Source organism: Thermobia domestica, chromosome 17 (assembly GCF_964235325.1).
Source record: "Thermobia domestica chromosome 17, izTheDome1.hap1.1, whole genome shotgun sequence".
In the NCBI taxonomy this organism is placed as follows: Eukaryota; Metazoa; Arthropoda; class Insecta; order Zygentoma; family Lepismatidae; genus Thermobia; species Thermobia domestica.
In genome coordinates this window covers 174444807-174470062 of record NC_137470.1, presented here as the reverse complement: position 1 = coordinate 174470062, position 25256 = coordinate 174444807, and the positions used below count along the sequence as shown (strand labels likewise).

The 25256-nt window shown below is 37.1% G+C and overlaps 1 protein-coding gene across 1 annotated transcript in view; it reads right to left on the bottom strand.

Moving 5' to 3' along the window:
• Positions 1-13345: 13345 nt before the first annotated feature.
• The window catches only part of LOC145674244 (ipis-1-like), a 75193-nt gene continuing 63282 nt past the window's right edge, over positions 13346-25256 (bottom strand). Inside the window, exons 9-10 of the mRNA XM_081744080.1 lie at positions 17133-17277; positions 13346-13656 (exon numbers count right to left, since the gene is read on the bottom strand). Coding sequence (XP_081600206.1) covers positions 13526-13656; positions 17133-17277 — 276 coding nt within the window. The 3' untranslated portion in view covers positions 13346-13525. The remainder of the gene's footprint in view (positions 13657-17132; positions 17278-25256) is intronic.

Genomic DNA, 25256 nt, shown 5'->3' with positions numbered 1-25256 from the left:
GTTCTGTATGTGTCAGAAACAAGGAAATTACGTAAAATTAATGAGAAAAGGGTGGAAGCTTTCGAAATGTGGGTGTGGAGAAGAATGGATAGAATTAGCTGGGTCGAGCAGAAAATGAAGAGAAGAGAGAGAGAGAGAGAAGAGAAAATGATGGGGGACAAAAGAACAATTTTAGATATAATTAAGAAGAGGAAGAGAAATTGGTTGGGTCATTGGTTAAGAAGAAAATGTATCACGACGGACGTGCTAGAGAATATGGTGGCAGGAAAGAGAGGGAAGGAGTGAGGGAGACTACAATTAATGGACGATATCAAAACAGAAAATCGTACGAGAAAACGAAGTGGTTAGACGAAGATCTTGGAGCATACAAGCTTCTCAGCTACGTCAAGTGACCTGACAATACTGGCAGAGTACCTATGATGATGATGATGATGATGAAAGTGATGTACTATATGAGTGTATGCAGACATGAGTCCGCAAAAAAACTATCACCATTCATCTCAGCGATCGCGAAAACTATGGACTTAACACTAGTACCGGTTATTTTCGATTATATTTACGTTTCGGTAACCCCCCCGCAGGTGACCCCCGGCTCGCATATAATGGTAGTTGAAAATGAAAAATGAAATGAAATCTTTGAGTTTTACGCCCCACGGATATGCCGATTAGACTAAAGGAGACGGTGATAATGAGAGATGAGTGAAATGGTGGAATGAAGAAAGTGGGAGGAAACGGGAGATCCCCGAGAAAACCCACGAGCACAGTGTTTGTCCACCAATAATGGTAGTTGAATTTGAAAGTCATTGCTAATGGAAGTGTCACCATCGATCTCAGCGACCTCGAAAAGTATGGATATGACACTAATATCGGTCACTTTGGATTATTTTTACATATGTCTGTATCTCCCTGCCCGGTGACACCCGGTCCACAGTCGAATGGGAGAATTGGGAAGTTAATGCGATCAGAGTTTCACCATTGGTCTCAGCGACCGCGAAAACTGTGGATTTGACAATATTATCGGTCATTTTCTAGCACTTTTACTTGTCCCAGTAAACGCCCCCTCCCCATGAGACCCGCTGGTTCGAATTTTAAAAAAAAAACGCTTCCTCTTTGTTTGGAGCCTGGACCAAGGTACCCGTGACCAAACTTTGGCAACTCTCGGTTTACTGGTGTGGTCCCCAGGCCAAGACGAAGCGTTTTTTTTTTTTTTTTTTGCACACAGACACATAGGCAAACAGAAACACAAACAAACTGTTTATTTTACTGTATTTATATTTGATTGGGTTAGATTAGATGATATATTTAGTTCTATCTTGGCGAAATATTCACTCAGAATTTTTAAACATTGATTTTTATGGTTGTAGTTGCATTTCTAGGTGTATATTTACATTAGGAGGGCTTAAAGTTATAGATACAAATACAGTGTGGTGACATATGTTGTAAAAACTACTGTGCAAAATCCACTTAACCGACGTGTGTTATCTTGGCACTGAAAGCAAGAAATGTATCTAACAGTCAGTGCAGAGAGGGAAGGTGCGTGGTAGCGCGGGATACGTCTGTAGAGAAGAGGCGCGTCAGCGATGGAGGATATGCGTACCATGCCTCAATGGTGTAGCTAGGGGATGACTGGGCTTTATCTGTCCTCGATACAGTGATAGCAAAAATGATTCTTCTTACATAGACCACCTTACATTTGTTATCCGAATGTTTTTTTCTTTCAACCTGTTTCTTAGGGTAGAATTTGCATTTATGGGTGCAGGTTCACTTAACAAGGGCTTCCCCTTACTGGTATAAATACGTGTTCGCACGTATGCTATAAACTCAACTGTGCAAAGACAGATTAATTTGTGCTAGGTTCCCATTAAAATAGAGAATACTATTTTACAGAGTCACAGTAGGACCACAGCAGGTGGACTCGCACGGAGTTCGTCTGCAGGGAGCAGGGACATCAACGACGGAGGGTATGCTCAAAACTAGGAGAGTGCAGTGTTTTCTATGCGTTTTGATTTCGCATAAAATTACATAGGTTGGAACACTTGTAATGGATTCACATTTGTAAACATAAATATATATTTCCCTCATTGTGCATAAGTATTTCGCAGCAGGTGGAACTTTGTGTCACATATTCGTCTTTGATATGCACTCATTCATTTTAACCCTAGTATAGCCCTTGCAATGGTTTTACACTTGTAAACATGAAATACTGTTTTATTTGTTTTTTTGTTTTTTCATTGTAAAAATTTCTTCCGCCGATGAACTTTAATATCCTACACAATTCTCTTTCATGTGCACTCACGCATTTTAACCGTAAAATTCTCAATTTTTCTGACAAACTGTTTTCAATTAGTGGCCTACGTTCAGCACTGTACAATATTTCAGAAAATTAGCTGTACTCTTCATCGTTTGGAGATCTTTCTCTTCAGCATTAGCTTCAGGATTCACCATCTGCGGATACAAACATAAGCATTAATGAAGTTGCTGTTTAAGTATCTTTTTTCCTGATTTTCGTAGTTCCTTACTATGAATGAAAGCACTAAAACTTTCCAGTGTTGATTTAGGATCATGAGGTAAATGGAAAGCAACCAGAATTATAAAAGTAACCAAGAAAGTTCCCTCGCTTTTTCACTCACAGCATTCGAACATTGATATGTCACTTAACACGTACTTGGAAGTTCAAAAGTAGTCACCATCAGCATCGACGACCTTCTACCAACGTTTTGGAAGGCCGTGGATTCCATCGCGGTAGAACTTGGAAGGCCGTGAAGCGAAGAAAGTATCAAGTGCATTTTGCACCTCTACTAGGGACTTGAACTGGCGTCCTCTAAGATGAATGTCCAAGAAATAGAACAGATGATAATCGAACGGTGTCCGGGGAGTATGGCGGATGCAATAGTGCTTCCCATTCAAGGCGTAGAACGGTGTCCCGGTTCCTCCTGGGGCTTCACGTCTTTCTGTAATAGGAGGACCTCTTTGAGATTCAGAAGTGCCTTGAGTTTTGAGTTTTTCTTGAACATGGCTCAACTGCTGACAGTAACTAGTTGCATCGATGCTCTGACTAGCTGGTAGTAGTTCTCGATGTACGATGCCGCGAGCAGTCCACCAAACACATAAGAGAACCTTTTTCTGATGCAGTGCTGGTTTTGGTTGTATTAGAACCGGTTCGTGGAATGCTAACTAATGTTGACAGCGTCGTAGAGTTTTGTACAAGACCCATTTCTCATCACATGTGAACATCCTGTCCATAAATAGCTCCTTCCTCAGACGAGACTGCAAAAAAACACAGGTGTCTCCTCGCGTTGCCTTCTGGCCCGGAATCAAATCATGTGGGACCCATCGACCCTACTTGTAGTGCTCCGAAAGTTAATGGAAGTGTTGCCGAATGGTTTCTTCACTCAAACTAAATCTTAGCCACACGTCTGGCCACTGTTCGGCTCAATTGCTGGCTGAAGATCTTCAATTTGTATGTGTTGGTCTTCCGGCACATGGTGCGTCTTCGAGTATTTCGTCACCGTCCTTAAATTTGTTAAACCACAGCTGCACTGTCGTACCCACGACACCTTCACCAAACGCCTGGCATATCTTCCGCTTCGCAGCAGCGGCGTTTGACCCCAAATTGAACTCCTATAGCATACACGCCCTTACAGTGCCGGACTCACCACGTTCGCTACTTGGCCATTGCCAAGGGCCCGAGTCCTTAAGTGAAGAGCTATTGATGGACTCCTGTAGGCAGTCTTATCTCTGTTGAGACTGCTGAAGCCTCTCTCACATGAAGTGATACTCACAGGTAAAACTGCACAAAATGTGACAATTGAAAGCAAATTTGGGAATCTCGTAAGGCTGGATAAAAAATTTCGATAGAGGATGGGATGGGAATGTTGTGGAGACTTAACATTCCGTGTTTTTTCTCACTCAGTGACAATTATTTTCGTGCAAAACACAAACTGCGCAGCCCTGTGAGTCTAGGCAGAAAGCATTTCTACTGAAAACTGGTCGCCAGCTCTAAATTTCTAGTCACCAATGGCGACCTGGCGACCTGAAATTTTGCTCCCCCGTTCTAGAGTCTTCCTACCAAAAAGGTTGCGGAGGCCTAAGTTCGTCTTTCCGAAAGAAGTCTTCTCGGGCCCCCTTGCTCACATCAGTACGGCCTCGTGAGCCAGTAAAACTTCGTAATTAGCGAAGGGCCCCTCTAGTCCATAACGGCCCCTTGTGCTTATTCGCTTTCACCTGTTGTGAAGTTCACGATTACGTTTGATTTCCTTAGTATTACTGTATCTTTTTTTCTTGTATCTGTTTCCTAGTATATATTTATTCAATACAGAAAGTATGATTTTGCCACTTATAATGTTTTATAATTGACGTGTTTATATATATATATATATATATATATATATATATATATATATATATATATATATATATATATATATATATAAGGGGGCCTTTAAAGACTCACGCCAAGGACCCCAAACTTGACCAGTCTGGCAATGCTCCCTTATGACACTCTGTGGAGGTAACATGTTCACTCTGTCCTTACGTAAGTTCACGGTGTAACTGAACTGCCACAACCAGGTAGTATGTTGGAAATACCCACACCAACAACTGATCCTTGACTTATCTCCATTCGCTCACTGTGTGAGGGCCAATTGAACACAGACCTCTACAAAAAGCTGCAGAGCTTGCTTGGTTACCTTTATAATATGTATCGAACTTCGGTCCAAAAAGCCAGAAAGAAGCTTTGTTGACAAAGAATGACCACCCAATATCCAATTAAATGACTGTCATCAGAATATAATGGCACGTGGTTAGTGCATTGTCTTCGAACATCATATTTCTGTCCTTCATAAGGACAGAAGTCAATGGAGAGCTTTTGTGAAAGTAGTATTGAACCTGCGGGTCCTTAGGCCATAGAGTTTGTTAGTTATATGTACTTCATTTGCCACCATGGGGGCCGCGGTGGCTCAGTGGTAGAGCGTTCACCTCTGGTGCTTGGGGTCCCGGGTTCGATCCCAGCCCCCGCCAAGTGAACTTTGTTGTGGAGAAACACCGTGTGCGTGGGTTTTCTCCGGGTTCTCCCGTTTCCTCCCACTTTCTTCATTCCACCATTTCATTCATTACTCATCATCACCGTCTCCTTTAGCCTAACTGGCATAATCGTGGGACGTAAAACTTAAAGATTTCATTTTCCACCATGTTTTATGTATACTACGTAAACCAAACCCTTCCCCAAAGCTGTTTCTTTCATTTGTGCATGTACACAACGTCACTGGTTAAGGCTTAGCGAGAGTATTAAAAGAAAACCCATGGAGCACTGTGCTGATTCAGACAAACTTATCATTGCAAGGCTACGATGGAATCTCCCCTATAGAAGAAGAGACAACTTGCAAATTAATTGCTGTAAGCTTCAATTGCAAGTGGCCCAAGCTTGCATCCAGCTTGATTGGAAAACATGCCAGCATGCCGCAAACTGAATTCCAGTAAAGAAGTTACATGGGGACAACCTTACATTCAGTGTTCCATTCTAGCTTCACGCAAGCGTTTTACAAGTCAAGTCAAGTCAATAGCCAATGAACGGCTAGTGATGTTGTGACGCTCTGTGAAGGGTCTAAAGCATCGCTTGCAAGTACAACAAAAGGCAGATTGTATGAAAGCATGCGTTTCAAATGCAAGCGTAGAAAACCAAAATCCAAGCACGCGCTAACTGGCCGAAAGATTTTTTGCTACTAGGGTCATCTATGAGAGAAGAAGTCAGGGATGTTTATATTATTTTAAATGCAACTTTTCCAAAAGTAATATATACCCACTTGTGTGAGTCATTGCTTAAATTTGTGTGTATCAAATATATTTAAAGTTCAGACGGTAAGAAATAGATGGATGTAATGTTTTTTAGCAACAAGGATGTGTTAATTTTTTAAAGTGTAAAGCAAACCTGCATTATCAAAAAAAGTCAAATAATTGAGACCAGACAAAATCTTTGTGTAACGAGATGGTGCCACAAGCTTCATATAAAAGAAAATCACTTCTGCAAAATCCTAATTTCCGTTCATTTGTTCAGAAAATGTGTACATGCGTATCTAAAATTCTTAAGTTGGAGGTTTGAAATTTGGTATAAAAAGTATTAATTAAAAGTAACAGAATACATGTTCCAGAGTTTTCAGAACTCCACCCATAAGGAAGAAAAGAAGGAAATTATTAAAATCATCACATTTCTCTTTCTTTAATGAGATGGAGATTTCTTTAAGTTCGTCGTATGCTCTTCGGTACACAATATAGTAATTAAGCATATGTAATTAAGCGTTTCCGAAAATATCTAAACTTACAGGAAAAATGGCGACAATTTCTACAATATTAAAATTTCCGATTTTTCATTATTATACGTTATTCTTCCCGTGCTCAGAAAGAACACTTCTGCTAATATTGCAATATCCCCTCATTAGTGGGGGCTTTAGCGGGCAGGCTGGGTAGGCCGTGCCTACCCAAATGTTTTGAAATATATGTAAACGCTAAAAGATACAATAAAGAGTAAATATATTTTCCACTATTTATATTAATGTTAGATAATTATATAACAAATAGCATCAACCACTACTGTAAAAGTAATTTCCTACTGTCACTAATCAAATGAATATATGTATTCATAAGCTAGGGAAAGGGCCTACCCAAAATTAAAGTCCTAAAACCGCCCCTGTCTCTCATGTTAGTAAACGACATTCCGTGCTTAGTCAGCATTTCCGCCGATCCAAAGAGGTTCATCCAATACATGGCTGAACTAGCACTCTTATTGGCTACATACCGATGACGTCACAAAGTTTCAAGTTCAACCTACAACTATGCTTGTTCCTCTCTTTCTTCTGTTTCTGGGTGTTGTATGTGTGTGTGTGCAAAAAGAGGAGATTATAAATGTTATTACTTACGAAATACGTTGCATTATAATTCTTAATTTATGTTCATTTCTTACGCGGTACATATATATCATCCTTAAATAACTCTTGCTCCAAATAAAAGTTTTTTGAAAAACGCACTACACATGAATGTTATTACTGTCTATAATTTTAACATTTTTATTAGATGCAATATTAGCTGATGATGCTCGTAATCAATACACTGGCTTTTGTAAAAAATCGTACACTTTGTAAAAAAAAAAAAAAAAAAAAAAAACTTTTGATTTCAAGTTTGCATACAGAACTTGGGTTCTAGTCACTTAATGATGCATTTTTTTTAAAGTCTTGCCCTTGTTACTTTTACCACGTACAAGTGTGTTTCTCAAATTAACTTTATATTACACGCACCAGTTCGTCTTCATTTGCTTTTGCATACAAGAGTGGGCATGGTTTAGAAGTATTTTGCGGCAAATAGTAGAGTCGTTATAGATGAGCCATGTTGGGTTCAATTGCATGAGAAATGCCCATCAACATGAGCTAGATTGACATTATTAGTTAGCATTCTTTATGAACCTCACAACGATACCAACTGAAGCATACAATGCAAATTGGATTACATTTCGTTGGAGTTTAATGTCCAAGGTTATCAAAATGGTCCAAGGCTTTCAACACCAAGGTTATCATGAGACATGGACCTACTGGTTCACGTGGAATCCGAACCGCATGAGATTACACCGGGAATCGAATTCGGACCTCCTGAACTAAAGACGTGTACGTTAACGATATAGCCACGAGAAGTTCCAGACAATGTAAAGTTAACCCTGTTTTTCTTTGGAATAAATATGCTAGTGCCAACTTTACATCGTCTTAAACTTTAAACCAGTGGTTCCCAATTGTCCGCCTCCTTGAGGGGAATTGAAGAAAAAGCGAGGGGATGACAAGCTAGCGACAGAAATAAACTATAAAATTATCAAAAAACTTAAGAGATGTTACGTGTTTGATACACTGAGAAAAATCCGTTCTCCGGACAGTGGTATATAGTACAAATATACGGAATCCTCTTGCTTACTACAGAAATCAGTACGAAGCATACGTTATCAGTATGCTACATAGGCACTACCCTTAGATGTTACGTCATGCCGTTGCAGAATGATATTTAACAGTCGTCCTTATATTACATACATATAGATATGATACCTTCGTCAGCTATATGTTATATACGTCCATTTGTATCTGAGATCCTGACTGCCTATATTGTTTCATACGTAAAGTAAGTGCAAATGGAATATTTATACAGAAAGTATTATAAAACACCCATTTTTAGCCATACGTTTGCTATACGTTGAGTCCAAAAAACTAAAGGATTTACAAATGTAACATACGATTTTACGTACACCACATACAATTTTTTCCTCAGTGTATTTTATCTTTCTTAGACTCCCATTCGAGATTTATAAGTAATTAAACACATAATAAATATAAACAGATGAAAACATGGTGAGTGGTTTGAGGTTTGGAGTCCCGTTCAGCAGCAAAACTATATGAGACGCGAAGCTACAGCTTAACGTAAAATCCAAACAACATAAGTTCTCGCCGGGAATCAAACTCAGATCTTCCGCGCCGAAGACGTCTATGCTAATCGTATAGCTACGAGGAACTAAAGCTGAAAATATAGTTATTATTGTATTATCGTTATTTTTATTATTATTGAAGATTTGAGATTTCAATACTAGATTTGAAATCATAGATGGTTCAGACAAAAAGCACATATGGCCTCGCCAATTAGCTGGAGGGATGCTAATGAGAAATATACAGGGTTTAAGAAGGAGATGCCAGTTAAACAGGTTGGGAACCACTCATTTAAACATTATCACGTAAACTTTTTAACCTCCCTCTTGTGCTTCATGCTTCGCCCTGCTCTGGTACGGATTTGATGCGAAACTAGCTTGTACAGACCACCTAGCAGAGGTTGGCGTGAATTTTACGCACTTGATGATATAATTGCACCGAGAACCCCTTATCAATAAAGACACGACAATAATATATGTTACAAGATACTTCTACACTTCGAATGCAAGTATGAACGACAGGGCTTTATCTTTATATTATTATTATTATTATTATTATTATTATTATCTTTATACGAGACTCGTAATGTTTAAATAGGCCTATTCCATCAACAGATTTCCATTCTGCTACGAATGCATTGAAGAAAGGATTTGTTTCATAATCCACTGGGAAGTGCAGGTTACTTAAGAAAAGATAGACACCTGAATACGACAGGGAATGGGATTAAGAGCAAGGATAATTGATTTGAAATCAGTATCCTTAAAACACCACAGACAATTGTATGTTGTATTTGCTGCAGATTTTGAAATCGGGTGCCAAAAACTGGAAATTTACAGGAAAGGTGTAGTAATTTAGGTTTGATTTTCGATTTGAATTTAGCAACTCTTTCAGCAGGAGCCTAAATGAGACGTGGAACTATAGTTTAACATGAGATCCGAACTGCATGAGCCTTTCCGCATCATGGAACATAAATTACCATAACTTCCTTATTTTTGAAGTTATTGGGATCACCGGGTGTCAAATGAAAGCTTAATGTTTTCTCTTTTAGAAGATTTTAAGCAACCTTGCGAAAGATTACACTGTCAAACATTAATGGGCATATAAAACAAATTTTAGTTTGTTTTTTGGAAGTGCCGTTGCTCAAAAGTTACAACTATGAAACTTTTGAAACTTTTTTGTACATCCATCTTAACATTTACATGGTATGGTTAAAAAATAAAGAGGGTGTTTTTTGTATTTTTGTAATTATTATTATTTTTTATTTACGGAAATATTCAGCTTTAAGTTTTGTTACAAACCGTGTCATTGCTCGTAAGTTACAACTATGAAACTTTTGAAACTTTTTAAATAGAATCATCTTAGCACATAAATAATATGGTTAAAAAATAAAAAGTGTGCTTTTGGTATTTTTAAAATTATTATTTTGTTTTATTTTATTTATTTATTTTTTGTATTGTACATGTATGGAAATATACAGTTTTAAGTTTTGTTACAAATTGTGTCATTGCTCATAAGTTACAACTAAGACACTCTTGAAGCTTCTTTTTATAGAACCATTTTATCGCATACATCATATGGTTAAAAAATAAAAAAGGGTGCTTTTGGTATTTTTGCAATTATTATTATTATTATTATTTGTGTTTTAAATGTGCATAAATATACAGATTTATTGTTAACAGATTATGCCTTTCCTCTGAAGTAGTGATGGCCAATTCCGGAATTTTTACTTTCTGGGTTCCGGAAAGGAAAATCGAAAAAATTTCGGAATTCGGAAAATTCCGATTTCGGAAAATTTGGAATTTGGAAAAATTCCGGAAAGTGAATTTTCCGCTTTCGGAAAATTTTGGCCATCCTTATCCTGAAGTGACAAGTGTCACACTTTAAAACTTTTTCAAATAATCATCTTGTAAATATTAGGTATGCTTAAAAATAGAACTGGTGTAATGTGTAGTTTTGGTATTACCATAATATTATATTTTTCTGCTTTAACTATGACTTTCAACTTTTTTCCCAATTGTACCATCGCTTAAAACTATCAAACTTTTGTAACTTTTTATAGGATTAGTTTGCATTTACTAGGTATGATTAAATAATAAAAAGGAATACCTTTTTTCTTTTGTAATAATCTTGCGGTTCTGTGAATGAAAAATATAGACCTAGCAATGTAAGGGGTTGAGTGATTATTACAAACCCTACCAACAGAAATAAGAAATAATAGACTAATGTACATAGATGAAAATAATAAACATTCATACCAGTAATACTTCTTAGAATTACATAGATTTACATACAAAATGTTGTGTCCTATATTTCACATCTCATTCTTTTCATTGATGATATGACATCTTCTTTTAATTTTGCTTTCAGTTGCGTAAGTCCGGGCTGATTGGCTTGTAAAAAATGGAACAGGAACTTCCCAGATGATATTTTCAAAAAATATCCATCAAAAGTCTTCATTTTCTGGCCAGTAGAATATAGAAGGCCCAGAGCGATTCATAAATTGACTTACAAAAATAATAATTACAAAAATACCAAAAAGCACACTTTTTATTTTTTAACCATATCTTGTATGTGATAAAATGATTCTACAAGCTTCAAGAGTGTCTTAGTTTAACTTATGAACAATGACACAATTTGTAACAAAACTTAAAACTGTATATTTCCGTACACGTAAAATAAAAACAATTACAAAATACCAAAAGCACCCTTTTTAGTCATATTATTTATGTGCTAAGATAATTTTATTTAAAAAGTTTCAAAGGTTTCATAGTTGTTACTTACGAGCAATGACACAATTTTTAAAAAACCCTAAAATTTGAATTGTATGCCCGTTAATGTTTGACAGTTTAATCTTTTGCAAAGTTACTTAAGATCTCCTAAAAGAGCAAGAATTAAGCTTTCATTTGACACCTGGATGACCCCAATAACTTCAAAAATGAAGAAGTTATGGTAATTTTAGTTCCATAATACTGAGTGTCGGAAAGTGAAATTGAAGCAAACTTCACATTTTTCAAAAAAATCTCCCTGGCCCGTTTCTCACCCAAAAAAATCGGAAAAAATTAGTTTAGCATAATTTCATTGGTTAATATATGAAAAAAAATGAAGAGATTCTGAGACATTGAAGCACAGTGCTCTAGGTGATTTGACATGGAATGATCCATCAGTCAGAAAATAACTTCAGAGAATACTGCTGACTAAGGGCATTTTGGAGAACAACGCTGTTTTCTTTTGCCTACAATTAATTTGATTTATAGAGTTTGGGCATGAATCCCAGTTTAATATACGAGGACACTGGAATGGAACTTAATAGGACCAATATCTCGAAATTGACAAAAATTGACTTAGGCTCTTCTGGAATCCACCCCTTCAACTATTAAAAAATTATTTATTTATAATCTTGTAGATAATCTACCTAACGTTTTTTTTAGTTTGAAAAAGTAATGGAAAACCCAAGTACCTTTACTCTAACGAAAATTACAATATTGATATAGTTTAATGACCATTTATTTTTGTCTACGATGATTAATCATGTGTAATATATTAAATAAATATTTCTAGAATGAAAATGTCCCTCATGTTTACCAATTTCACACTGTCATCTCCAATGTCCCACGATGATTGTGTTGAACATAGATTTTGCACAGCTTTAGGAGTGTCGTTATTCATTTCAGCTGTACCAAAAACTATGATTTAGACACTAATATAGGTCATTTTGATTATTTTTCGTGTCATCTCCTTCACACCGTTCCCTCGCTTCCATGCGAAAGGAGGATGAATTTGAACTCAAATGTTATCTGAAGTGGCATTATCCATGTGAGTGACCTCAAAATCTATTAATTCGATACTAATATTAGTCGTTTTTCATTATGTTTGCAAGTCACTTTTCCACTAGCTCACATCATTTTAGGAAAGTTGCACATGAACTTCTCTTGTTCAGATAATTTGTTGATTAAGAATTCATCAAAAGATCCATTTCACCCAAAGTGTCACATGTGCCGTTTTTGCAATGACTGATTCAATTAACGCACAATATGCTCAATGTTTATCATTGATATTGAATAAGAAGATACTACTCAGAACTACTAAGAAGAGGGATGGGACATTGGCTGAGAAGGAAGTGTATCATGAGGAATGTGCTAGATGATATGGTGGCGGGAAAGAGAGAGATGGGGCAAAGGAGACTAGAATTAATGGGCTATATCAAAACCAAGGATGTTATAAAATAGAGAATATGGCCATACGCACGTTTCTTCATCATATGAACTCAATGAAGCCAAAAAACAACCGAGCACCGTCTAACCCGGCACGTCTGATTGGCTGCTCTCGCTTCCGCCATGATTGTTGGCTCGAAACATTGCAATCTTAGTGGCGCGGAGTGGGCAGAGTAGGTGGGGCGAAGTTGTGACGTATGGCTTCACGATTTTGTTGTATGTGCAGATCCTCTATTTCATAACATCCTTGATCAAAACAAAACAGAAGAACAAGAGGTTAACGGAAGACTGTGTTGCATGGAGCTTTTCAGTTACGGCAAGTGACCTACCCATAATGGCAGAATACCTATGATGATGATGATGATGATAATTATGATCATTCAGAACTACAAGATTCAAGTGAAACAAAGGATTTATGATTAATCTTGAAACATTATCTAAACGAAAACAATATGGAACAAAGTTAAGAGCAAAAAAAAAAAAAAAAAATAAAAATAAAAAAATAAAAATAAATAAATAAAATGAGTGATAGTGCTAATTAACTCTTGTGTTAATAAGACACAGTATTACTTACACCTTCTTGGAGAGTTCGAAACCAGCTTGTATCCTTTCATATGGGGTAACTTTACTTCTTTCACCATTTTCTTACTTAGATATTTTACAAACGGAAAATGACTAAACAAAAAATACTTGAACAAAATATTTTATTGACATTTATACTTTAATACATTTTAACTTCTTCGGTTGAGCAATTTTAAAGTTGAAACATAACTATTTGTGATGAAATAAGGCTGAAAAATCATTTACGAAACTGGCACTGTGACCCAACACTAAGCTGGAAAACTAATTTCCCATATCTTTCCAAAATTACGGAGTAAGCGGAGTCTTATAATTCCCCATAAAAAGTACAGTCATTGTGTATTTATCATAAATCAAAAATATAAATGGACGATCAGCAGTGAAATTCTTTGGAAATGTACGAAACCCAGCATTCATTCCTGGAAACAAAACAGTGCATAACTTATAAACGTAACGTTTTAAAAAACATTTCTTATAATTGCATTACACAAATTATTAAAAGTGCCACATTTTTAATCTACAAGGTGCAATACTTAAAGTAAAACAAATTGGTATGGTAATATTAAATTTTAACTAAACTCGAAGCAAATTTTGTGCAAATTAATTAATTTTCCCAATTTTGTACACTTTTCTATATAAAAAAATAACAACAAAATTTCTTTCCGTACAATATTTTTGACCGAAAATCAATTTAAACTGTCGATACTTAACACTAGGCTGTTTTTAGTGTTGTTATTACTACCATAATCCTACAAACAACACTAAAAACGCCACTCTTAATAACGTTTAATGTTTCATTCCCAATGAAAGTTTAATTTCCGCATACAATTTAAAACACTAAAGTGAAACTTGACTGTAAATAATAGATACATAAAATATTTAATCAATTTCGTCCAAAAGTCATAAAATATATATTTTAAAAAGATTTGTTAACAAGAGCTGAAGGGCACTGTCGACACATTGTAACAGCTTTTTCAGGTCAACCACCGTGAGTGAGGCAAATTCCGGGATAATGCCTATCGTAAGGGTCCCAGGCCCTTCGTTCCTTCCTCATTCTTTTTTTCTCCGATTCCCCGGACTGTTTGTTCGTCGAGAAACGTCATCTCTTACACGTTAACGGGCTAACATGGCCAAAGCTGCCGAAAGCTTAGGAATCTAATTCCGAATCCTAAACGTATATTTCATATCTACCTTTTCATATAGAAAGAAAGTCGTAGACAAGACAACACAGATAGTTCAAGAAGACAACACAGTTTTGATGCGTAAGAATTGACCCATAACCTAACACATCTCCAAAATACTTCGTTGATAGCACCCAATTAAAAAGTTACGAGGGGGTTAGATAAGTGTCCAGCCCAACGAAGTAAATGAAATAATATTTCAAACTATTTATAGTATGTCATGTAACTATATTTTAGAGGATTACTCTTCGGCTAACTGGGCGCTCCTCCCCCAGGCCCACACCCTTGCTCGGTCTACGGTCCCATACTTCTTAAACCCACAATTCTAGGAAATTTCAAGTTTCATTTCCTATTTCAACTATCTAAAAGATAAAAAAAAATGTATCTCAAGAAAACGCCCATTTAAATAAGACGGTAATTTCATCTCAGCTTTAGACCCCTTAAAAACTAAAAATATTCACTTTTGGTAATTTTTCTTTGGGTTACTCCCGGAAGGCTACAACCATGCCAAATTTCATCACTTTGATTCTGCCAGAACATTTTGGGGTGTAGAAGATATCCCATATAGATAACACGAGAAAGATCTTTCAGTTCCCCATAAAACCACTCTAAATTTGGGAAGTTTTATTCTTGCTGATTTACTTAGTTAACGAGAACGAAAACGTACAAGTATACCGAATATCAAGTATTTATTCTAATTCCAAGTACCTAAAAATATGAGATTATATGTCCAAAAAAGATCCATTTAAATAACATTGGGAATTTCTTTATCGCCCCTTTAGACCCCCTAAAACTTAAAAATATTCACTTTTGGCATTTTTCTTGTAGGTTAGTCCCGGAAATCTACAATCATGAAAAATTTCTATTTTGGACTTTAACCAGAAGTACCCCATTATTTTATGTCAGTTCATGTATTTTTATATATAGTTAGGATGTTTTGCAAACAATCGTAAACGTATTTCAAATAGTTCTTTTTTGTTGCAGGTTTGAAGTGACCATGGTGGAGCACACTGAGACTTTTACCAAATGTGTGAAAAGAATAGTCATCAAATACCTCTTCTCAAGAAATATGGGAGCGAATGAAGGGCGCCCATGTTGTTTTTTCCAGTGTGAGCGTCCAAGTGTAAGCGACGTTTCAAAAATGGTTTCAAGTTTTGCTGTAACTAATGTAAAAATTCTATTGGATTTTCGATATTCTGAAGTACAATTTCCTCTAGGAGGTGAGCGCCCCACCTTGCCCCCCTGATGGGCGCCCTTCGAGCGAATGATTTTTTTTTTATGGATTGACACAGACAACTGCCAATGGCTGTTCTTCACATAATACAGTGAAATCGTGGGTAGCAGAGTTTCGGAGGGCAGAACGAGCACCGAAGATGATGAGAGATGTGGAAGACCCAAAACAATGGTGGCTATGGAAACGGTGGATCGTGTACACGACACAATCCTTGCAGACGGAAAAACTGGTCTATTTCGTATTGCAGAGACCCTAGGTATCAGTGTGGAGCGTGTGGATTACATCGCGCATGAAGAAATTGGTATGAAAAAGGTTTCGGCAAAGTGGATGCCCAAACCTCTCACAGCTGATCAGAAGCGGGCAACACGGGACAGTGCACAGAGTGTGTTGTGCCGTTTTCCAGTGAGTGCTTTCAACTTTATTAAACAAATTGTTAATGTTGATGAGACACAATTTTATGAGTACGATTTCGAGATCAAAACTCAGTCTATACAGTGGTGACACACTAGGTCACCAAGGCCGAAAAAATGTCACAGAGAAAAATTTACTGGGAAAGTGGTGGGTGTCATTTTTCGGTTAACTGCTGAGGGAATATCTGGAAAAAGGCACTACATTGGATGCTGAATGATACGTGAACATATTGGAAAAATTCATACCGCATTGAAGAGGCGAGGAAAACTGTCCAAACGCATCGTCTTCTTGCAAGACAATGTTCCTTCCCACAAAGCAACCATCGCAATGCACAAACTGTGTGAACTGAAGTTTGATATCATTGTGCATCACCCTGTTTTTCATATCTGGCCCACTCAGACTATTTCTTTTCACAAAACTTAAGATGCACCTGAAGGGAACTGAATTTAGATACACTAATGACGTTATAGCAGCTGTAGAGGCATGTTTTATTATCATGGGGTAGAATTACTGCAGAATGGTTGTATTAAGTTTCTCAAACTACAAGGCAACTGTGTTGAATCAAATGCTATCGCTGTGTACCTGACGTCACGTTTTCACTCCGAGGCCAGAAACTTATTTAACTCACTCCGTAGGTGCATCTTATTGCATTTTATAATGCCATAACACGTTGTACGACTTGTCTGATAAGTTTATTGATATTTACCTTTCTAAGATAACTTTATTTTACTTAGCGTAAACAGATTTCTGGGATGTTAGGGGAGTTTTAGACGATAAAAAGATATGCGGTTTACATCAACTAGCATTGACTCAATTTATGGCCGATTGAAAACACCAGAAACATAGTAATAGGCGTTTTAAATTTTATTTATTTTTTGTTCAATGTACGATCTGGAGGTCAACGCAGGAAATATTTACCACATACTTTGAATAATCACAATAAATGGAAACTTTTGTGACATCCCTTGAAGAATTTTGTACTCAAACTGCTTGATTATTTAAATGCAAAGAACAAAAGTTTCAATATAATCTAAAGCAAGTAATGAAATGAAATGAAAAACAATCTTACGTTGATCGCTAACAACAGCTGCTTCTGTCCCTTTTTCGTTTACATCTACAGAAACTTCATGCCATATTTTGGATACCTTCAGTTTCGAGGTCTTGGAAATCTCTGAGAAATCAGCTGCATCACCGAACATCAAGTTTAGACCCATCTGAGAATAGAAACGAAAATTTATATATATATATATATATATATATATATATATATATATATATATATATATATATATATATATATATATATATATATATATATATGGAATGACCAGAAAGTGAGGTAACAAAGCCTGCAGTGAAACTTGTATACACTATTTCATACCACCAATACACCCAACAGACGGTACATACATAACGTTATATTTCGACATAGTATCTATAACGGTTGACGCACTTCTCGCTTCGTGGGATGAGTCTGAAGATTCCCTACTGGTAAAAATCCTGTTCTTGCATGTTCAGCCACGTTGTCACGAAGTGTTTCACCTCTTCATCTGAAGCAAAGCAACAGTCTCCTAAGGTGTTCCTTTAAGTGCGGGAACAGATGAAAGTCGATTGTAGCAAGTTCTGGGCTGTATGGATGGTTGGTCGATGATGTTTCGCTTTGCTCAAATCTGTAGACGCCGTCCTGGGTTGGCCACTGGGCTCCTCGCCGTTGACGTTTTCTTTACCAGCCGCAAACTTTCGAAACCATTTTTCGACATGCCGACTAGACATTATAGTCTCTCCGTAAATCTCTACCAGCTGCCGATGAATTTCAGCTGTGGTTACAGGTTTCGTCCACAGAAATCGAATAACTGAGAGGACTTCTTTGCGAGACCAGTTTTTGAAACGAGTCGCCATTTCTATTTACATACCACTAGCGCCGTAGTTGGCGGGTGGCTGAAACTCTGCATAGTTGCCAACTCCATGTAGTAAAACTACTGCACACTTCTCATTCCTCTATAACAGACGAAATTCCAGAAATATGGACCTTATGACCTTAGTTTCTGATTCTTGTCCATATAAAGCAACTAATGACTTATAGCGTATATACATAGAAATGGTTGTGGAGTGCACTTAATATTGTTTAATTATTTTTAAAAGTATTATATTTCCTACCTTCAGAAGAAAAAAAAGAGAAGATGTTAAAGTGTTTCATCATCATCCTACTCTTAAATACACGGTTTATCCGTAAAGTAATGAGACTGGATCTGGTAAAAAGAATTTATTAATCCGATCGGTACATGTTGTTAAAATTCTTCTAAATAGTCTCCTTGGGTGTGGATACACCGTTGCTAACGCGATTCCCACACTGCAATGGGTCCCTAGAAATCAGCTGCCATAACCTCTTTCAAAGATTTTGGTGACCTTTCAGGCTTCTCTTGAGCTTTCGGGACATAAAAACGTCTGGTGAGCTGACACCTAGTCTGTACGATAGCTGTGGCAAGACGGACTAAATAAGCGGTAACCACGAATTCATAAATAATTTTGTGAACCGTTGTTTTTCATATGTTCGGTGATTAATCTTACACTCAAACCACGGTTGGAGTCCAGGAGATTTTTCTCTTTGGCTACATTTCTGTCCAAACCACTCGTTGAAGGTTGTCCATATCGCTCCATGTTTTCGACGGTCTCCCGTTCGTTCTTGAATTCTCGGAACCACTGGAAAACCTTGGTCCTTGACAGGTCATCGTCTTTGTAAACTTCCTTGACCAAGGCAAGCGTCACGGAAGCGGTTTTGTCCAGGTGAAAGCAAATTTTAATCGCACAGCGCTGCTCCAGTGAACGCTATATTTTCACTTTTTTTACCATGACAAAAACTCAAAAACAGTTTCTGCGCTCCGTAACCCTCACTGCGTCAGAGCCTAGACGCAACTGCTCTCCGTTGCGTTGCTTAACTTAGGTCCCCCACTCAAATTCCCCGCCGAGGAGCACGCTGCTGGCGACTGGAGCGCCGCGCGGCGGCCGGTATCATTAATTACGCACAAACCCTAGCATTATGTATAGGATCAATATACGTTACGGTTAGTCGTTTCTTGGCATTATGTATGGGATCAATATACATTTTATTCTATACTAAAAGAATGCAAATTACAAATGTAGAATATTTATTTAATTCCTTGAACTAATATCTTTTCCTCGTAGGAGAACCATCGTTGTTCGTTTAATGCTAAAATCCCTAGCATGTTGCTTTCATGAAGTGAAGGAGAAATATTATGTGAAATTACACACAACAAGGAAAAAGCGAATTAGATCAAACCAACGACAAAGATGTGGACATTTTACGTACAATCGCTATATTATTCACTTCGCAAACTCCATCTTAATAATACATAGGTTCCAGTTCTGTTCTATTAACCAATTTCAGTATAAAAATTGCAAAATTGCAAAATTGCAAAATTGCATTTGCATGTTACTATCAGTTTGTTTTGTTCTCATATTTCCTTAATTATTTTATACTGCCATAAACGATGTCCCAAATGTCAAGTATATAGTTTTTCCAAATAATGTTAGATGTTACAATGGAAATTATTATGTTCATTAGCAGAAATAGAGGATGTTTCAAAATGAACATCAGAGATTTAATTCCTTGTGGTATTTATTACATTTAACGTACAATTATAAATAATACAATAAATGAAAGAGCGACTCAAACAGTTTCTGCTACAAGTGTTCAATGTGAGCTCCCTTTGTCACACGACACACATCGAGTTGATAGGCGAGTTCTTCCCAAATCTTGAATAGTGTGTTTGGAGTAATTGTTGAACAACTGCTTCAATTCATTTTCTTAAGATGGGTAGGTCAGCTAGTAGCGGATACACGCACACGTGATCCTTTATGAATCCTCAAAGGTAAAAAATCGCATGGCGTCAGATCTGGTGAACGTGGAAGCGCATAAACTTTCCGCCGGGACATGGCACAAAATCCATTCAACTTAGGGGAGTATTGTTACATCTGAACCATCTCGTGGGGATTTGCTAACCCCCAGTTGTGAACATTTTGAGTGTTCACATTGCCACTTAGGTGAAATTTCGATTCATCATTGAAGACAACACGATCCAGAAAATCTTCATCGTCATGTAGCAACAATTGTGCTGCCAAAATGTCTTGAGCCGTGGCAAAAATGCGAACTAATGCTCACACCCTCACACACCCACGCGTTGAACAAATAAGGGTTCAGCTGTTGCTAAGCGAGAGAAAGCGAGTGGAATTCCTTCAGCCGATAGCAGCGCTTGCAGTGGAAGGCTAGGGATCAAGTCAATGTAGCATATCTATAGTCACCATATTTGCTACTAGCGCTTTCTAACGGCAGACAGAGAAAACAGTATCTGAGTACGTACAAAACTGTTTGAGTTTCTTTCATTTGATGTATTATTTATAATTGTAAGTTAGTTCTATAGTACGGAAGGAATAACGTCGTTGGTTTCCCGCGAAAAGTTGTAGTGACTTTTATAGGGAGTGGCCAGCTTGGTTACTCATGGCTCGCTGAGCGCAGTAGACGGTTTGTAGTGATTGGCTACCCTCTTACCACACCCCCAGTGGCGAGCAGATCCAAGCGCGGGAAGCCAACGACGTTACACCTGCTGGACTACAATAAATATTACAAAGACATAAAACGTCGATATTCATTTTGAAACACCTTGTAATTTAATTTATTTGTAGGGGGAAAAAATTGAGTAGACTACACAGTACACAAAGTAGATGGGGACAGAAGAAAAAGAACAACAATTATTGTTCTTGGGAAAGGCTAGCTGTCACGCATCAATGATATTTATGTTCTGGAAAGTCTTGAACCAGAAAGATACAATAGGGTTAAGATTAAAAGTGGTATTTCAAAGTTTGGCAGACCAAGAAAGGTTCAATTTTCCACAAAATATAACAGCTGCAAAGGCTAAAATATCGCGAAATCATGTGTCAAACCAAAAATCATGGCCATCTATATATTAAAATTCTACGTTTATATGTTTGTCTTTAAAGAAAAGTTTATATGTTTGTCTCCAATCTTTTCGACAATGAGATCTCGAAAACCACAAGTTCTTGGAACGTACCGTTTTCATTGATCGATTAGAAATTTTGTGTAGATTGTCCAGTTCTAATTGAATATTTCAAAAACATGTCTGTTGTTTCTTAAAACATTTTTTAGGGTTACACTGGGTGTTGAAATTAAAAAAAAACATTTAAAAAAAATCTAACCGAAAGTAGGTTCAAATCTTGCAAACGGTGCGAGATATTAAAAAAAATAATTGAAAAAACCTCTCCTTTATGGTAGCCCTTTCCGATCTTTATCAAGACTTCTTTCACTTGTGTCTGTAAAAGGCACATTTACAGATGTTATGAGGAATGACAAGGAGATTCATGCTCATATGTAAATGATGCGCTGTGTAGAGAGCGCAGGTTCAGCTAGTAAAGATTAAATATCAGTAAATTAATATCACGTTTCGTGAAATATCACCGTAGAATGTGTGCTTATCATCTTAAAGCAGGGGAGGTTCTTATTCAGTTTTGGTGTTAGCCCAAATAATGAAAGAATTGATTGGCTTGCTACGGTACGAAGTGTTATTATCAGAAATGTTCTTAGACATTAAATTGTTTTCAATACTACGATAACAAATTCAACAATCGACAAAATGAAGTTTCTGAAGTTGTTCCTAGATAGGAAGAGACCACTATGAGGTTTCAATTACAGTATGGAAGGTGTAAGCTATGACGGGATAAAATTTTGCTATTTTTGTGAAGAAGAAAAATAATAGTTATACCTCGTAGCAATATTCTCTATGAAAAAAATTCCTAAGTTTTCAACATGACTATCCAACCATATACTGGAAAAAATCCTTTATCTAGGCATCTATATACATATTGTACAAGTATACGAAATCCATAAATTTGATACGGAAATCTTTACGGAGCATATGTTATGAATATGCTACATATGTACTGCCTTTTTCCTTGTTTAGATGCTACATCATGTCACTGCAGGATGTCTTACATTTTACAGCCTTCCGTATACTACTTATGTATATGTATGTTACATACGTCAACTATATGTTGTATACGTCCATCTGTACATGAGTTCGTTACTGCTTATATTAAGTTATTTCTTTCATACGGAAAGTACGTATAGATGGAACACTTATACGAAATATTATAAAACGTAAGTTTTCAGTTATGCGTGTGCTGCAGGATCTTACATAATAGTCATACGTCAAGAGTCTTCATCCTGTCGAAACTAAAATACCGCTAATTTTACAGTAATTATGTGATATCTTCAAATAGATAAAAGATAATTGAAATATAGAACAAGAGCTCCCTAGACAATATTATTTTGGGTGAGGTACCGTTATCACAAGTCACCTAGTGGCTTACCGTTTTCAGCTGTTTAGAAACGCGAAAATAAATGCCGATTTTCAAAATGGCTCGAAATCGAAAGCAGATAAGTGAGTCGTGATAACGGTATCTCATGTAAAATAATATTGTTTAGGGCGCTCTTGATCCACATTTCAATTATATTTTATCTATTTGAAGATATCACATAATTACTGTAAAATTAGCGGTATTTTGATTTCGCCGGGATGAAGACTCTTAAGATTTACGCACGTAACCTATGTTTTTACGTTCCCCACATACCTTTTTTCTCTGTGTACACAAGACCAAAATACCACAAGAGATGCTCATGAACAATTCGCTCTAGCATATTAATTTCTCGGATTTTCCAGCTAGGAGTCCAGACTTGGTCTGCTGATTATAACTTATGTCATGAATTGGAGAAGATGATTTTTATACTAAACGTCACCCCCAACGTGCAATGTGTAACACGATCCCTTACGTGATTTGTGAAACGTTGGGAATGGTGGGTGATCTTATATCATAGGCCCGTGGCCTCAGCGCCTGTAACTTGATATTAAGAACCTGAGTGCAGCTTGAATATTGTAAGTTTTTGTTTAGTTTAACGTCATACGATTTTGCTACAAGGCTAATGGGGACGTGATGATGGTAATGAATAATATAATGGAGTGAATTACGTGGGAAGAAAGGGGAGAACTCCGAAGAAATTCATATGCTCTGAGTTTGTCCATCTAAAATCTTACTTCGCACGAGCTGAGATCAAACCAAGGACAAGCACACACCAGAAGTGAGCGAACTACGACTGAGCCGTAATAACGTTAATGTTTTACACATTGTCGTATCTTGAAGAATAAACATTTTGATGTCCATTTCAGTAGTCGTTTTAGAGCAAAGCTCCTTTTTACTCGACCTAGGCGTTTGGTTATCCGGGTACTCCTCCGACATGCCTGAACGATTCTTCGCCAAATTTGACATGGTGGTTTAAAGCGCGCACTGAGTGCTGTAAGCGGTAGAATTCGCGATAGGACATAACATTGAGGAATAATCACCGAAAATCGGGATTACTATAAACTTAATATTGGAAATTCACACGAAAAAAATGAAATTTTTAAGTTTTACGTTCCACGGTTATGCCGGTTAGGCTAAAGGAGACAGTGATGATGAGAAATGAATGAAATGATGGAATGAAGAAAGTGGGAAGAAATGGGAGAACCCCGAGAAAACCAACGAGCACGCTATTTGTCCACCACAAAGTCCACACAGCGCGAGCTGGGATCGAACCCGAGACCCCAAGCACCGGAGGTGAACGCTCTACCACTGAGCCAGCGCCCCTCCTCACATTCTCATTGTAAACATTGTAAACATTGGAATTCTCATTGTAAACATTGGAAAATACAATTTTCAGCATTTAGAACTAGGACGAAGTCCTTTTCGTTTTGATCTGCGAAAACCATTTTTCAAAACTATTATGCTTTTCACTGATACAACAAATTCAACTCTTAGAATGTCGTGCTCTCTCAAGAAAACAATTGATACACTAAAAGAAAACTCTTTGATCGTTTCGCTTCAAATTTGCAATTAATGCATACCTACTTACTTCTGCAGTGCTTACTTCTTCTACTTTTGCTGTCTAATGTGTGAAGGATAGAATTTGTGGTAGTAGCAGATACGAGAATCTACTCAGGACATCCGCATATCAAGAAGACACATGCGCGCTGTTTACTCTAGCAGAAGCAGAAACAAAGCTAAACATAAGAATATATTTATGTTACTATGGATCTACCAACTAGCACGACCTCATAAATATGATCCCGATTGTTAAAAGAGTATTGGTGTTTGATTTTAAATTTTGGGATTCATGGGTTAATTTAGGAGTAATTGTGATTAAAGGAACGTATGATATTTGATTGAATAAAGTAGAGTAATTGATCTTTAGTGTAAAGTGTCAAACAGGAATGAACTTGCCAACCACCTACCACCCAAATAAAAGCCATTCGAACTGAAGTATTTCTGCGTGCAATTTAAGGCCTCTCAGTTTCAATTATAAGGTATCTATCTAAACTATATAATATAAATAAAATAAACAGTTTGTTTGTGCGTTTGTCAGTCTGTCTGTCTGTGTGCGGCCTGGGGACCAGACGATTTTTCTCAAATTTCTAACCAGGGAGGGTCTCAGGGAGGCGTTTACCGGAACCGGCTTGGGAACCAGACAAATTGACCAAGAGTTACCAAATTTTAGTCACCAATACTTTAGTCCAGACCAGAGTTAAACGTTTTAGTCAAAATTCGAACCAGGGGGGTCTCAAGGGGGCGTTTACCGGGACATGTAAAAGTAGTAGAAAATGAGCGATATTAGTGTCGAATTCATAGTTTTCGCGGTCGCTGAAATCAATGGTGAAACTCCAATCGCATTAACTTCGAAAGTCATGCTATTCGGCACCGGGCCAGGGGTCACCGGTGGGTGAGATACCGATATATATATATATATATATATATATATATATATATATATATATATATATATATATATATAATCCAAAATGACCGATATTAGTGTCAAATCCATAGTTTTCGGGTCGCTGAAATCAATGGTGACACTCCCATTAGCGATGACTTGCAAATTTAGTTACAATTGTATGCATGCCGGGAGTCAGCGGGGGGGGGGGATAACGAGACATGAAAATATAATCCAAACTGACCGATATTAGTATCAAACCCATAGTTTTCGCGGTCGCTGAGATCAATGGTGATACTCCCACAAGCGTTGACTTCCAATACAGACCCCGTGCGAAGCATGGGTATATTTAACTAG